We start from the raw sequence: 16,231 nt of genomic DNA, 5'->3' as shown, positions 1-16,231 counted from the left end.
TAACGATATGCAGGCTTATGCTTGCAAGCATTGTACAACTCAAGTTTAAAGGCCTCTCTATGACACTGAATACTGTAGCTCCTGTGAAAAATAGAGCCTCAAAGTACTTGGTATAAGCTTTAATTATTTTACTTGCATTTTTAATCACTCTTATATTTAAATGTTCATTTGCTATTTTATCTAGGGATTGAGAGTAACGAAGTTTCTATTCTCTGTATGTCCTGTACATGTGGCAGAATTGACAATAAATTTGACTTTGACTTTGACTTTGAGAGGAAATGACGTGTCACAAATTTAAAAGATCATCATTTAGCCTGGTTTGAAAGCCGTCTGTGAAACCAGAACATCTTACTATTCATCACTGATTGAAGAAAATAAGAACAACTCCAGGTTTCTCTTCAGCTCTGTAGCCAGGCTGCATCATCCACAGGTGCATTTTGGCGTTTCATGGTAAATTTACACAAACAGGAATTACTTTGTCTTTTAATCCTGATACTATAGAAAGACTTTTGTTGTTAGACAGTTGAGCTGAAACATGTGTGTGTGTGTGTGTGTGTGTGTGTGGGTGTGTGTGTCTGCGTGTGCATGTGCGTGTGTGTGTGTGTGTGTGTGTGTGTGTGTTGCATTGTCACATTGTTTTTAACAACTGCGCTTTGTTGACTGCTTCAGGCTTGAAGATGCCGTGTATCTCAAGAAATAGGGAGATGCATGTTACCCACTAGCTGACTGGGTGGCAGTGTTGGGTAAGTTACTTTAAAATAGTAACTTAGTTACATTACTAGTTACTTCTCTCAAAAGTAACTCAGTTACTTCAAGTTACTCGTTACTTTCAGAGTAACTAGTTACTAGGGAAAGTAACTTTGGTTTTACTCAGACTTCTCTTGTTAATGTGTTGCTCCCATAACTTTGCAGTCTTCTAGCTTGCTTACTTGCCACAGTGCACTGTGCCACCTACCAATAGAAAGGAAAAGATAATGTGCATATTTCCACGAGAGAAATCCCACGCCTGGACCGTCGTTGACCGCCGCCATGATTCTAGCCTACGTCACAGCATCATGTGCGCCTTTTACATCCAACACATAAACTGCAGTCGTGGTGCTTTGATTGTACTCAGAACTCTGAAATTCTGCCTTCTGAATAGGAAGATGTAGGTAACACCAGGCTGCAGATGAGCTGCATACAGAGCTGGACTGGGACAGAAAATTGGCCCGGGCATTTTGACTAGAGACCGGCCGCCATTATAGGAAAAATCATAAAGCCTTTGAATGATAATAAACGCTGTTGTGACAGTGATGTTCACTGTTCTGATGGTATATATGCATCAATCTATCAATCATTTGTTGTAAGATTCAGATAATTATTTAATAAAAGCGAGACATTTTGAATGAGAATAAGATAGAAAAGTATTTCTTTGTGCCCCCCTCTCCCTGTTAATGCCCTACCTGCCCCCCTGGCAACACTTTGCTAGACCCGCCCCTGCACAGTTACCAGCTGTCAGCTGCTTAGAAAAGGATCCTGGTGTTATTTGTCTCTCAGAAACAGTTCATAACTTCAACTCATCCATGTCACCTAAAAGGTAAACCTGTTTCTCCATCACCTGTTCAGCTCTGATGGTTCAGTAAGGACATCTCCTGGTTTCATCTTCATGTTTCCCTCTCACCACATATCCAAACCGACATCATGACCAGCAGCTTTACAGCTGTGGCTCCAGCAAACATCAGCTGATACTAGAAAGTAATATTGAATACATACATACAGCTGTGTGTCTATTCTTCATTGTTGCTGAAGTGCAGGACGAATCGCGTTCCTTTCCCCCTCAATACGGATGCATTGTAATTGGTCCAGCCCAGAGTTGATCATGACCAACTGGCTAATCACCTCTTATTGTTTATACTGTTACAAAAACAAACAAACATAAAAATGAAAAACCGCGTCTGTGTGTGGATAATAGCAAACACTGAAATTCAGTTTCTGCACGCAGCAATGAATTTTGTTCACTCAAATTTAACTTTGTTTTTGCTCAAAATGAATTTCAACTCAAAATGCAACACTTGCAGCTGCAAAAATGTTTTTATGCACTCAAATTGTTTTTGTGTGCGCTCAGAATAGCGGCACAAAAATAACGCCAAACGATATGAAGCATCAAAGTGTCACTTCAGTAACGCTGCTGGAGAAAGGAGTGTCGACTCGTGTTTTTTAATAGAAGACTTGAAACACTGAACTCTAATTTCAGGGGTTTATTTTAAGTTTGCAGAATATCTGGTATGATGACAGTTTTACTTCTCACTGTCCGTGTTATGTGGATCTATTTATCATGTGTGCTACTTTGCTCTGTGGACTGTAAAACGTTTCACTGTGTTCATGAAATAAACCAGACTTTCACCGTCTGCATCTTTTTCTTTTTAAATCTCTTTAAGTTGTGAACTTTACACAAAGTTTGTGGTAACAAAATCAAACTGATGAAGATCTACTTTGAAAAGCACACACACATACAAACAGCTCAAAGCAAAAGCAGAGGCCTCACAGCTGGTATTTCATTGACAGCGTGTCTATTAGATACCCTCAGTCCAAAAGCATAAATATTAAAGAAAAGAATTTCCAAGAGTATCATCCTAAAAATGTGGCACTGAGGGGGGAGCAGGCAGATTTTCATCTGAAAGTGTTGAATTTTAGTAAAAACAATGCTCTGCACTTTGATGCTGCTGTTACAGACAAAGCAGATGTTTATAGCATCTGGACGGGTGGCTGTGGCTCAGGTGGTGGAGCAGCTCAGCCACATCAGGAGGTTGGTGGTTCGATCCTTGGCTTCCTCAGTCTGCGTGCCAAGTGTCCTTGGGCAAGATACTGACCCCAAATTGCCTCCGATGCGTTCGTCGGAGTGTGACTGTGTGTGAATGTAGATTAGTTTGCACTTGTGTTTAGAAGTGCTTGCATGAATGAGGCATGTTGTATAGAGCGCTCTGAGAGAGAAAAGCACTGAATAAGAATCAGACCGTTTGAAATGCAGTAAGTCTGGAAATATTCAAGCCATAAAAAGACTTCTGAGAGCGGCTAAAAGCTACTGAACAGCAGCAATGTTGAGCCTGTTCCAAAATCTGAATGTACATGTGTTGAAGGTCTTGTTGAATTGTTAAACTTATTTTTCTTTAATCTGTGGAGCAACAACAAAAAAAACCTTTTAATTTTCTTCAGCTTGAATATCAGCCGGTTCTGAGGTAACTGTTTATAAGATGTTGTGTCCTATCCAAAAGCTCTTTGCAGTTTTACATTGAGAAACATTATCCTTACATATTTGACCCTCATAAAGTACCATGGCCGTCACACTGTCATTTAGAATTGTTTTAATAACTCGTGTCTTAACTCATTCCATCACACAGACAATAAAAAAGCAGCGCGGTTCACTTACATCACGAAAATGTTAGAAATATAACTGTTCATAACAACCTGAAAGGCTGGGAGTTTAAAATGCAAACCGATGGAAGCAGCAGTAGAAGACTATAATGTCACAGAGCACACGGTGTCTATTACTGTGTAGACATTTATAAATAAGAGCTTAATAAAGACGCCTAAGAAATATGCAGATGGAGAGATCTTAATCAAAAGTGGAAGTTACATCTGTTACATCTAACTGTAAAAATCTGAGGCTGTGTAAGTAAAGCTGGCCCTTCCCACCCGCTGTGTGCGATTGCTCCACGTTGTTTGTTTGTGTGTCAAAATTGAACCCGGTTTAGGTTCATGCTTGGTTTTGCATTCGTTTTGCCTTTGCCCCTTGTTCATGTCTTTTTATCAGCCCTAATAAACCGCAGGCCTATTGTTAATCCTAAAGTTTTGTGCACTGTGCACTGTGAAAGGCCCCGCCCTCTTTGAACGGAGGGCGGGGCCTTTCACAGTGCACATAGATGGCTCTTACGCTCCTCTTTCAAACCATCTTCTCTGTCCTAAATGTGAACACAGGTGTCCTTCACCAAAGGGGTTTGTTTGGTTTCTGGTGTTTTCGTTAGAAAACAAGTGTTCCCACACAGGTCTGCCCAGCTTCCCAAAACCCAGCGAAAGCACATGAAGCACTGAAGATGACCCAAGTGTTGGACCCCTCAGACACCACCTGAATGAGCTATGACATTACAGTCAGTTTTTTATGTGACGAGCCTTTGTTCTTTTATGTGAAATGTTAGCATGCTGTGGATTTGTCTGCTGAAAGAACACATTTCATCTTGTGTGTTTAAAAATCCACTGTGACAGTTTTAAAGTCATTATTATCCACTCTCCTGCCAGCGAGGACACAAACAGAGGTGCAGACAGCAGCAACTACATGTTCATCATGTAACTGGATCAAAGTAGTCACAGACACATTCCACACAGAGCTGTATATTCACACGATTCCACAATTTTATTTCAAGGCCTGTTTGGAGACATTCTCTTGCTGTTTGCTTTGGACATCATAGTTCTGTTTTCATGGACTGACTGAAAGGCCACGTGCACATAAGAAGAAATTATTTGTAACACAACATTAGTGGAGGTTGTCCTGGGTTTGTTACCAGTGTTTTGTGTGTTTGGCTGCAGTTTCGTTCTCTGTATTATGGTTTTGTCGTCCTACACTTGGTGTTTCCTGCTTTCTGTTCTGCTCTCGCGCCTCACTTCTCCTCCAGTCATGGTTCCATGCTCCAGGGTCAAGTCTGCGTCTGTCTTGTATTTCCTGTTTTACTTTGACAGTCGGTGTTTCGTGTCAGCGCCCTCAGCTTTGCTCTCTTGCCCGCCTTGTCACATGTGATTAATCGCAGCCATGTTGCTGTGTTCCTGTTCTTGAGTATTTTCAGTGCGTTTCCCTCTTTTCCTTCTCCGGTTGTCCGTTTATCGTCCTGCATGTCATCCCAGGTGTTTTTGTGCCGCCGGTTCCTAGTTTCAGATTTTTTTGTATTATTTGTTTCTTTCTTTGTACTTCACACCGTTACGTTTCGCTGTTCCAGTTTACGTCTTTGTTAGTTTATCGTAGTGTTGTTGTGCAGCCCAAATAAAGGCATTTTTGTTAAACCTGCGCCTGTCTCTCTGCTGGCTGTAGTGATGGCCACATGAAGCTTTCTGAAGCTTTGAAGCTTGTTCCTAACACCGGTTCATTGCTCAAAGCGTTTCAGCACAGGCCTCTCTGGTGACCTCTGGTGGCCAACAATATGAAGCGCAGCTTGAATCTGCTTCACTGTGACCTCCCACTCTGTAGAGTGGAGGTCACAATCCTGCCTGATGTCGGGTCACCTTTGTGCGAATTGTTATGTTTATTTGTTTAATAAATAAATCTGATTGATAAACGTTGCTGTTAAAACGTGCACCGTGCTGTGGTCTTTCTTTGCTTGTGACTTCTTGATGTTGGTAAATACAATAGATAAAAAACACATATAATATACACATAATGTACAACACATAATGGAGTATGCTTCTGCTGCGAGGTACTTCTGCAATTAATCACTGGACAGCTGGACAGGTATGTTTATAAATGTGATATTAGGCCAACTTCCTTCTACACATTTTTGGCCTGGGGGTCGAACTGATCGTGAACCGGAAAAGGAAAACACTTTAAAACTTGTAAAGTAAAAGCATGACGCCTTTAAGGTAAGCCTTTTCATTTTTATTTAAGAAAAGAATTTGTTCCACTGTGCGACAGCAGAGTTTCTGTTCTTGGAGATCATTTCTCCTGCCTCACAGGAAATCCTCTCACATGAGCAGAAGACGCTGGAGCGCAGAAACTCTTCCACAGACTACCAGATAAAAAAGAACAAACACGTTGAATTGCTGCACATTTTGTAGAATAACATTTTAAGCTTATTTTAAAAAATAAAATATATTTTTTATTTTATTAAATTGTGTTTCTAAAGTTATTTAATGATATTTATATTATGAAAAGCTGATTTTTGTTTTGTTCAGACATTTTCTTCACATATAGACACATAGACAAGTTTTTCACATAATTAAAGACACACAAAACAAAAGTGAACAACAAAGCTGGCAAGCCCACCTGAACAAAGTCAGCTCAAAATACTGAAAATGCGTGACAGAAGCTCCTCTCTGCCTCGCTGGCTCCGTGTCTTCAGCAGGATGATCAGTGACTCTGTCACCATCAAAACACTCCACAGATCCCAGGAATGATTCACTTCCCACTGAATCCCTGACTGTGCTCTAAATGAAGGATGTCACTGATCACCTGACTCTGGCCAAACGAATCAAGCCTCGACAAGGTCAGAAATGTTTCTCCCACTGAAACTGCGTTCTTTTATTTTGAAAGTGTCATTTGACGCTCCGATGGCTCAGATTCGCTTCCGGTGTAAGTAGAAGAACTACTTCTTAGTTGTGCGTCAGCGGAGAGACGGAGGAGCGCGATGTGGCCGCGGGGTTAGTTCAGAGAGATTAAAGGCGATCAGCTGGATTCATGATGAAGATGAAGATGTGTGCGCTGTTTGTGATCCTCGCTCTCGGTAAGTTTTCCGCCCTTTGTCACCGCGGAGCTTTTTAAGCTAACGAGTCTTAAAAAGTGCTTGGGCGTAGACATACACGTAGACATTGAGGGCTATCAGGAGAGACTATGCGCTTACCTGCTGCTCTCTGGCAGGTAGCTCCATGCCCTCCTGGGTTTTAATTGCACCTTAGAACACACATGCATCAACACTACAATGAGCGGGTGGAGGGAGGTTTGGAGTCTTCTCTCACCCTCGCAGTCTTCTCTGCGGCCTGCTGGAGCGGGGGGGCCAGGAGGAGTTGGCGGTCTGGAATGTGGGGCCTCCCTGCTGCTGCGGAGTCGGGGCGGTCTGCCTCCCCCCACCGCAGGGAAAAGGGTAACACCACCTGGGTCTGGGTGCAGTTCCCCCCTCCAGGGGCAAGGGTACCTAGACCCGGTTCGTAGAGTACGCTTGGTGAGTGTGATCGTGTGTACAGCGTCTCTTTATGTCTGTCTCCACGTTGGTTGAGTGTGGAGTAAGTGCATATGAGAGCATGAGGGTGGGAATGGATGTTTGTGTCTGTGTTAGAGATGGCACGATACCACTTTTTTATGTCCGATACCGATATCATAAATTTGGATATCTGCAGATACCGATATGAATCCGATATAGTGTTTTTTAATCAACAAAACTGTTTTTTAAAATATCTTGCTGCATTTTGTATAAGTTCATACTCAAGTTTAAAACAACAACTACACTAAAGCTATTCTGTTATACCTGTATACAAAAAAAATATTTCATAGTTCAGCAATACTGATCAATCTAATAAACTTAAACCTACACCATCCTCCCTATTCTGGTATTTTAAAGAGTACTTAGCGTAAATATTAAGCAACCTAACTAATAGGGTTCCAACTCCCAGCAACAACAAAAATAAAAAATAGGGAACCACCCCTCACGCTCCACCTCATGATGCTTAATTGACGTAATCAACCTTAATTTGATGCAGTGTGAAAAAAAATGCACAGAAATCAATTATTTTTCAAGAAATATTAAATAGATTCAACATCTTTCTTCGACAAAATTGCAGACTGCACAGATGGTACCTTCCCAAAGGAAAAAGTACTATAGCTTACTAGGGTATATATATTAGACTTAATAGTCACTATATACAGTAATGGACTTCTATTCATTTTACATCAGATTAAAACTTTGTGTGTCAGATAATTATTTATTAAAAGCTCGACATTTTAAATGAGAATAAGAAAGAAAAGTATGTCTTTGTGCCCCCTTTTCCCTGTTCATGCCCTATCGGCCCCCCTGGCTAAACTTTGCTAGATCCGCCCCTGCACAGTTACAGCCGTCAGCTACGTAGAAAAAGATCCTCGAGTAGAAAGTAATATTAAATAAATTCTAACAACAGCTTATCAAGCTTAAACGTGCTGCTGTTGTTCAGCCGCTGGTTTCCTCTTTCTGGTGCAAAGTGGGCCAAAAGCAAACAAGAGAGACGATCAGCTGATCATTGATCAGTTTCATGATTGAAGTAGCAGCCGGAGAGCGAGAGGCAGTCGCTCGTTAAGCTTAATGCAGGAATGCTTTACAAACATTCAGAGATGGACTTACACACTTGCTTTACTTCTCTCGGGGATAACTTTGTCGGAGATGAAATGCCGGGTTGCTAGCGAAGCTCCAAATGCTATCCAGACCACCGACAGGTCCCGCATGCCACAGCCGCTCTATCACGTGATGCATACTGCTCCGACGTGCTAACGTTCTGAGGTGAGTTACAGCGTGTTGCAAGTTTTGTGAGGTGCTTTCGTGATATTTAATGGATCGGATTACATTTTTTTATTTTTCTCCGATATCCGATCCAGTAATTTAGGTCAGTATCGGACCGATACCGATACGTAATATCGGATCGGTCCATCTCTAGTCTGTGTGTGCCTGTATGTCTGTGTCTATATGTCAGGTTGGGTATCAGACGCCACCTCTCTGGGGACATCTCGGGCCTTCCAAGGTTTGGAGGCCTATCTCCACCCACCACCACTTCCCCTGCCGGTGGCGGACTCCCTCAGGTGTCGGTGCGTTGGTGGTTCTTTGTATCTGGGGGTGGGCGTCCGGGTACACACCGGCTCACTCCTTGGCGGCCGCTTATTGGGGCTCGCTCGGGCCACTTCGGAGGTGGGGTGCCCCCGGCCTCTCGGCCTGGGGCTCGGTCACTCAGGCACAGCTGGCTGCCGGCGGAGCTCACGGGCGCGTCACTGCAACTCCCCCTGGCTTCTGCTCCGCGGCTGCTGAGTGAGCCCTCATCTGGGACTCTCCTCAGCTCTTTCTGGGACAGTGGCGCAGCTGCCCCTCTGTTGGTCTTCCTTGGTCTCTTGTGTTCTGGGGGCCTCTGGATGTCTGGAGTTTTGATCTCCTCCATACCTGCTTCATGCCCTGGAGGACGGGGCTGTGGCCCCCCCACACTCCCTAGCAGATCATTACATGGAGAAACCTTTGGAATGCAAGCATGCTGATCCACACAGGTGTACACACGGGTATTCACAGACGCGGACTAAAGCTTTCTTGGCTGCTGCCTCAAAGCACACTGTGCGCTGTCTATCTTGCGTGCTGCACAATATCGTCTATTATTTAGTAACTATTGATATCTACTGCTAGCTAGTTTATTGTGATGGTGCTTTTTTCTTATTATGTTGCTCTTTGTTGTTTGCTGTCTCCTCTGTTTTTTTTCTCCATACAGGTGACCCAGGTGTTTTTCTTTCTTTCTTCCCCCCCTTCTCACCGTCTCTTCTCCCCTTTGGTTTTCTTTCTCTCCCTCTCTTTCTTTCATTCTTTCTCCCTGTCCTATCCTCCAGTCATGTCTGTCCCGTTTGTAGCAACTGAAAATAAAATAAATTCATAATTATAATAAAGCTCAATCAAATGGACCAATATGGCAAGGCCATGATGATCCACTTGGTAAAATAAAAAATAAAAATAAAAAAAGTGCTTGGGCATCTATATCGCGTGGTACGGTAAAAAGGGCGAATTTGTGGTGCATTTGAGTGCACCCCGTAAACCCCAGATATCTATGGAGATTTCAAAAAGGCGATGTTTTCTTCATTTGCTCTTATTTTGAAAATCTGCCTTCTACCGATGTAGCGGTTAATAAAACGTCACTGCGTCAGTTCCAGGCGGAGACACGAACCTATCCTGGCTTTGCGTCGAGAAAATCATCCTGTGTAGATCAAACCTGCAGTGCTGTGGTGAGGGAGAAGCTGAGAGTAGCTTCTTCCTTTATTTTGAAGCTGTATAAGTCTGTCGGTACTGTTCTTAGAGCAGCGTCCACACTGAGGGGTTAGATGCTGTTTTCAAAATAATAACAAACAATAATAAAGTTATAACGAAGTTAATCCATCTCCTGATGCCACACAGCTTAAATGTTTTACTGGAATAAGGATCATATATTTATTAGAAAGCTGAAGTTTACTGACAGTATCTGTACTTGTTGATAATTCTTTAGTTTCTGCTTAATGATTTTATGCTAACATGTCGTTACCTTAACCTGCTACAAGACAATTTCCAGTTAATCAAAGTTGTGAGTGGGACAAACAGTGGTTATGATTATCAGCATTAGTATCAATATTTGTGAGTGTTGTTCATTTACTAGAGATACAGTTGGAAGAGAAGCTTTACTTCTAAACATACGTACATGCGTACGAACGGTACTTAAACGCACCATGAATTCCCCGTTTGCGTCTACACGCGGAGCCGTAAATACGAATGTAAACGCGCAAAGATTTTTAACGCGCCGCTATCGTGACCGCGCTTCTTTTCTCTGATCATATCTGTGCACACGTCACCAACGCGCGAGGCTCAGAGCAGATTACATGCACACACTGCTCTCTGTGTACACACACACACACACACACACACACACACACACACACAGCTGCTCTTGGTGATTTACGTTATGTCCTATGGGCGCCATGTTTGGGCGGATCTCGCAGTGTGAGCCACTGCTGCGGCAGGAAGCTGATCGAGTTTCGCTTTATCAAACATCTGGAGCTGCTGATGTGTGTGTGTATGCGCTGCACATCTGTTTGACCTGCTGACCTCAGCAGCTCCTCCGCTTTGTACAGTTTACTGTGACAGGAGGAGGGTGGAGCTGCAGCTGCCAGCAGGTGTGGAGCTTCTGTTCACAGCGTGCAGAACATCAGCTATGCTCCAGATGTTCCAGCAGACAGAACATCTGCAGGTGTAACAGATGTGGGTGCACAGTTCACTAACTGCGTCTGCACAGAGACACAAACAGATTCCCATCAGTGCACACGGTTTGTCCCGCACACACACAGGAAGTCTTTATCAACCATGTCGTGTTTGTGGCTCAGACGTGTTCACGCACTCAGTCTCTCTGATAAACTCCTGACATCTCCTCCTCTCAGCCCCACGCTCAGCTGCAGGTAACTGTTCACCTGCTCACACTGTCAGGTTACCATGGAAACCACACTGATTAAACTTGTGTTTGTGTCCTCAGCGTCCCAGCATGCATCAGGGGTGGAGGTGTTTGAGGGGGAGGAGTCTGTCCTGCTGCCCTGTAACATGGTTGTTCCTAAGGATCATGCGATTGTGTGGAAACGCGAAGATCTGTCTTCTCAGATCGTTCACGCCATCGTGGAGGGAAAAGATGACATTACCAACCAAAACAAGCGTTACTCCAGCCGAACATCAATGTCCGCCGACACCCTGCAGACCAGAGACCTCAGCCTCACTCTGAGGAAGCCCACGTTCACCGACACTGGGACCTACGCCTGTGTCACCCGCAAACATGGAGCGGACCAGCAGAGGACTGAAGTCCAGCTGAAGGTCAAAGGTCAGTGCTGCAGGTTCAGGTCAAAGGTCACACTGAATCATATCACACGCATTCAGAAAGTTCAGCAACATGAAATATTTCACGTATGTGAACACGTTCAGTTACACAGAAGAGGCTTACGCAGGTTTGTGTTTCCATGGAAACCTTAACGAGTATGTCATCGCTGACATCAGCATCCGCCTGTAACACAAGGTGGATGCCGATGAACAGTCTCTGTGACCTCATTAGTCACAGAGCTTCAGACCCTCACTCCAGCTGTGGATCTGACCCTGATGAGGTCAAAGGTCAGGTCCAGAGAGGATGGAGTCACAGACAGAGGACGTCTGTGCTGCTTCAACCATCAGCAGCACAGACGCTGGTCACTGACTGGTTAAACAGGTCTGTGTGGTTCAGCAGCGCTCAGCTAGAAGGTCAAATAGGAGAACATGATCAGAGGTCAGAGGTCGTACAGGATGATGTTCTGCTTCTTTGTGTTCCTTACAGAACGTCCTCCGCCGCCTGTCTGGCCCAAAGTCCTCCCCGCTGTCCTGGTTCCTGTGCTTCTCCTCGGTGCTGTCGTTGTTGTCCTCCTGTATCGCGTGAGAGAAAGAGAGAAGCTCATGACAGGTGAGGCTGTGTGTGACTGCAACTAGTCTGTGACCTTTGACCTCCACACGCACCTGTCGGCTCCTGTACGTCCAATCAGCCTGAATGACATCATCAACCAGTAGCTGATTGGCTGTTAGGTGGTGAGGTGGAGGTGATGCGGTAGCCAGGTCCAACCAACAGCAGCGTTAGTATGCATGAGCTACTGTTTCCATGGACACAACCCCTGATGTTTCAAAATAAAAGCACAGTCAGAGTAAAACCAAAGCTGCGTTATTGTTAAATTATTATAAGTTATTTATTGTTATCAGATTACAAACTGAAATCTTTCGTCAGTTTATTACTATTATGATATGAAATTAATGACTGATGACATGATGGTGAGCTGAGGTGTTGCCATGGTAACGGGCTGTTTATGTGATGGTCACGGGTGGAGAAGCAGCTGGTTAAACCTGTTGCCCATGCTGTGGTTCAGTCTGTCCCTGTGCTCCGCCCACAGTGAGTCAGCTGACACCACTGGAGGTGATGGAGGGGGCGCCGTCTGTCCTGCTGCCCTACACACACACATGCTGCCTGGGTGAGGTCGTCAAAGTGGAGTGGTTCTTTGTGACGCATGAAAACAAGAAGGTGTGTGTGTTTGAGAACGGTCAGGTCAAACGTGACCAACAGCACACAGATTACAGAGAGCGCGCAGAGATGGAGTCATTCCCACCCAAGGAGACGAAGACCGACCAGCTGAATCGGCCTGAAGTTGACCTCAGCCTGACCCTGAGGAACCCCGTCTGTGCAGATGGAGGAGTTTACCTCTGCATCCTCCACGACAGGGCTGTGAACACCATGAAACTCAAGCTAGTGCCGCTCCTGGTCAAAGGTCAGTGAGAGAGTGAGCTGGCAGCAGCTGCTGATGTCAGCTCCTGCATGAAGTTTCGTACTGAAACCTTTTACTGTGAGAGTGCTGACTGCGGGGATCATCTTTAACATGCTTCTGCACACACGTGTGAGCCCAGAGGCATGCTGGGTAACTGTCATCCAGCAGGGAGAGACACCTCTGACCCACCATCACATGACAACATGACCCTCAGTCTGAGGCTTCGTTAGCCTAACTGCTGTGTTTCTCTTCTGCAGAGCCCCTGATGACGACCATTAGAGCTGCAGTCGGGAGACGCAACAAGGCGGCCAAGCGCTTGCCTTCATTTCGTGTGTCTAAAGGGTGAGTCCACGTTTGGCCCCATGTGATTCATCTGTTTGATGACACTTTGGCCTGAATAACTGATTCGGCCTCTGTGAGTAAGGGGGGTGCTTCTGTAAGTGAGTAAGGGGGGGTGCTTCTGTAAGTGAGTAAGGGGGGGGGGTGCTACAGAACAAACACAGTGTATATGTTGGTGGCATTATAGTGTAAATACAGATATGATGTATAAATGAGGTGTGATGTCCATGAGTGTTGGCAGCAGAGTTATCCTCCAATCAGGCTGCAGGGTGGGCGGCCTGTGGGTAAAAGCTTCTGTTGAGTCTGTTTGTCTTCGTCCTGATGGACCTGCAGTGTTTATCAGAGGGAAGGGGGGGCGGGGTCTCTGAGGGGGGTCAGTGAGGTGCCGATTGGCCGCTCTGCTGCCCTCACCACCCGCTGCAGTTTCCTCTTGTCCTCCACGGTGCAGCAGTTGAAGCAGAGTGTGCAGCAGGAGGTCAGAAGGCTCTTCATGGTGGAGCTCTGGGGTAACTGGGCCTGACGCCGTTTCCTGAGGAAGTACAGCCTTTGTTGTGCTTTCCCTACCTGGTGGGAGATGTTTGTGGACCAGGTGAGGTCGGCCGAGATGTGGACTCCGAGGAACTTGAAGCTCTCCACCCTTTCTACCTCCTCCATCAATGTAGAGGGTGGAGTGCTCAGATCCTTTGTTCTGCTGAAGTGGATTATCATGTCCTTGGTCTCGGCTGTGTTCAGATGCAGGTTGTTGTCGTCACACCATCGCTTCAGATGCTGAATCATCGCTGTTGTCCATCAGTCCTGTGATGGTGGTGTCATCAGCACATTTATAATGGTGTTACTGGTGTGGACTGGAGAACAATCTCCTGAGTCCTGAGTTGCTGAGTTTATTAACTGTACTGAAGGCTGAGCTGAAGTCAGCAAACAGTTGTGCAGGTGTGTGAGGATTACGTTGGCGTTTGTGTGACATGATCTAAGTCTGCCAGTATGAGGCTCAAAACATGTGGTGATTATGGTGTTAGAGCAACTGGACGATTCAAGCAGCTCCCTGTGTTCTTCTGGGCACTGCAACGATGGCGGCTGACTTAAAGCAGGACGTCCTACAGACTGCAGCATGACTGTGCCGCACACATCACACCATGGACACACCTTACCGCCGGCTTCCCGTGGCTACAGGTGGCCTCTTCATGCTGAACCTTACACTAGCTTCTCTAAACACATATACATAAAGTAGGGAGGGACCGAGCCGGTGCTACGTATCAGTATCGGTCCAATCCTGACCTAAATCACTGGATCACATATTGGGGGAAAAAACGTAACAGGATCCATTAAATATAGTGACCTTTGCATGTCGGAGCAGTGTGGGTCACGTGATGGAGCGGCTGTTGTGTGCGAGACCTGTCGGTGGTCTGGAGTTCGCAGCATCTGGAGCCTCGCTATGTGCTGCCAAACCAGGTGTTGTGCCGAGGTAGGCGTCCCCGACAAACTGCGTCGTGAGCGTTCACTAGGCATGGAGTGCGGATCCAGTTTGCTCCGCCTCCATTACAGACAGCTAGACGTGGACCTTGTGATGCTTTAGTTTGAAAAGAAAGAGTTTAGACAGTTTGTAACTCGCAGTGATGCCACAGTGTTCCTTTGAAAGCTGAAGCAGCTCATGACGTCAGACTTAACGACCAGATAGGAACTGACTCACTGCTGCCTCTGCTGGACACCAGAGGACCTGCAGGTGCAGTTTGGACTGGGAGTCCAGAGCTCAGTCTGTGTCTGTCTGTCCACAGAAAGAAGAACGTTGCAGAATCTCATCCACTGAACAGTCAGCCAGTCTGATGTGATGAAGCTGGAGATGATGAAGAGGAGGCTGCCGTCAGCTCGTCCTTCTCCATGGATGTGAAACAGGAAGCTCAGTGTAACAGCTGAAGCTGTCTCTCATGTATGAACTAACGATGGAGCGTTGTCCTCTCAGTTTCTTCTTCTTCTGTCTGTCTGCAGACTCTATGTTGGTCACATGACCCATTAGCTGTTTTACTTTTACCTGTGTCTGCATGTTAGTGGCTCAGCATCATGTATGTTCATACGACCCTCTGTGCTCTTCACACTGAGCATCATCATCATCCCACTGTCAGAGAGGACCAATCAGAGCTCAGCTCCTGGCTGTGCCTGCAGACTGGCCTCAGATCAGCACAAAGCCGTGTGTAACATCTGATCCACAGAGGTCAGCTGGATCTGCTCAGTGTGATGCTCTCTGTCAATGGAAAATTGTACTTAGTAGTCAGTATAATCTTTTAGTGATATAAGTTTGCATATGGTAGAATGCTGCATGTAATCATTTGTGTGTAGAAGTATTAGTTGGTGGCATATTGAAAGAATGTCTCATCCTAGGAGGTCTGTAACATTCCAGGGTGTTCTGGCTCCACCCCACATCCTGGGAGCATGGGAGAGGTCGTACCTTGTCTTATTGTTTTACGGTAGGATTAACGTAGCTATGTCAGTTCTAGTCTAAGTGCCTTTTGGTTTGATGAACTGTTGGACTTTGAGACCAGCAGGTTTAGGGAAGATTTTATGGGGTCACACTCTGACCACACACACACACACACACACACACACACACACACACACACACACACACACACACACACACACACACACACACACACACACACACACACTGAAGTATAAATAAAGACCGGGGCAGTTTCTCAGCGCAAGCCTCAGTGCTGGAGGCCGCCCTTACTAGCAAGAAGTTCTGTGTGTTTCTCTTCTCTGAGTCTTTGCTGAAGAAGTGTTTTAGAGTATATTCCTTAACACTCTCAGAGGAACCTTTAACTTCACTCACACCTCCACCTGAGCTCACAGGGAGGGTGGAGGTGTTCACCTGTGCTGCAATGTTATATCTTTTTGTTTGTTTTTTAATAAAGCTTCTTTAAACTGTGTGTGTGTGTGTGTGTGTGTGTGTGTGTGTGTGTGTGTGTGTGTGTGTGTGTGTGTGTGTGTCCAAACAGGACTGCGAGGTCTGACTCCATCAGGCAGGTTGCCCATCTTTCTTTATTTCAAATACATAATATGTCAAATACGTATTATGAGAGATGCCTGCCATGTATGATGAGACTCACTTAGACTAATGTTAGCCAACTGTTGCTAGCTGCTCAAGACTGGCTACATGTGCAAAAT

At 45.3% G+C, this 16,231-nt stretch overlaps 1 protein-coding gene across 1 annotated transcript; it reads left to right on the top strand.

Moving 5' to 3' along the window:
* The first annotated feature begins 6,302 nt into the window (after nt 1-6,302).
* Nucleotides 6,303-15,351, top strand: LOC113018313 (uncharacterized). The gene is made up of 6 exons (XM_026161370.1): nt 6,303-6,461; nt 10,942-11,277; nt 11,761-11,883; nt 12,362-12,733; nt 12,988-13,072; nt 14,842-15,351. The coding sequence occupies exons 1-6, from the start codon at nt 6,416-6,418 to the stop codon at nt 14,888-14,890; spliced, it is 1,011 nt and encodes a 336-aa protein (XP_026017155.1). The 5' UTR covers nt 6,303-6,415; the 3' UTR covers nt 14,891-15,351.
* Nucleotides 15,352-16,231: the final 880 nt, after the last annotated feature.

The sequence above is a fragment of the Astatotilapia calliptera genome, unplaced genomic scaffold (genome assembly GCF_900246225.1).
Source record: "Astatotilapia calliptera unplaced genomic scaffold, fAstCal1.2 U_scaffold_6, whole genome shotgun sequence".
Classification (NCBI taxonomy): Eukaryota; Metazoa; Chordata; class Actinopteri; order Cichliformes; family Cichlidae; genus Astatotilapia; species Astatotilapia calliptera.
This window is presented reverse-complemented; position numbering and strand designations above follow the sequence as displayed.

Coding starts and splice junctions, on each gene's coding strand:
- LOC113018313 (XM_026161370.1), top strand. CDS start 6,416: ATGATGAAGATGAAGATGTGTGCGCTGTTTGTGATCCTCGCTCTCG. Junction 6,462..10,941: donor GTTTGTGATCCTCGCTCTCG/GTAAGTTTTCCG, acceptor TTGTGTCCTCAG/CGTCCCAGCATGCATCAGGG. Junction 11,884..12,361: donor AAGAGAGAAGCTCATGACAG/GTGAGGCTGTGT, acceptor CTCCGCCCACAG/TGAGTCAGCTGACACCACTG.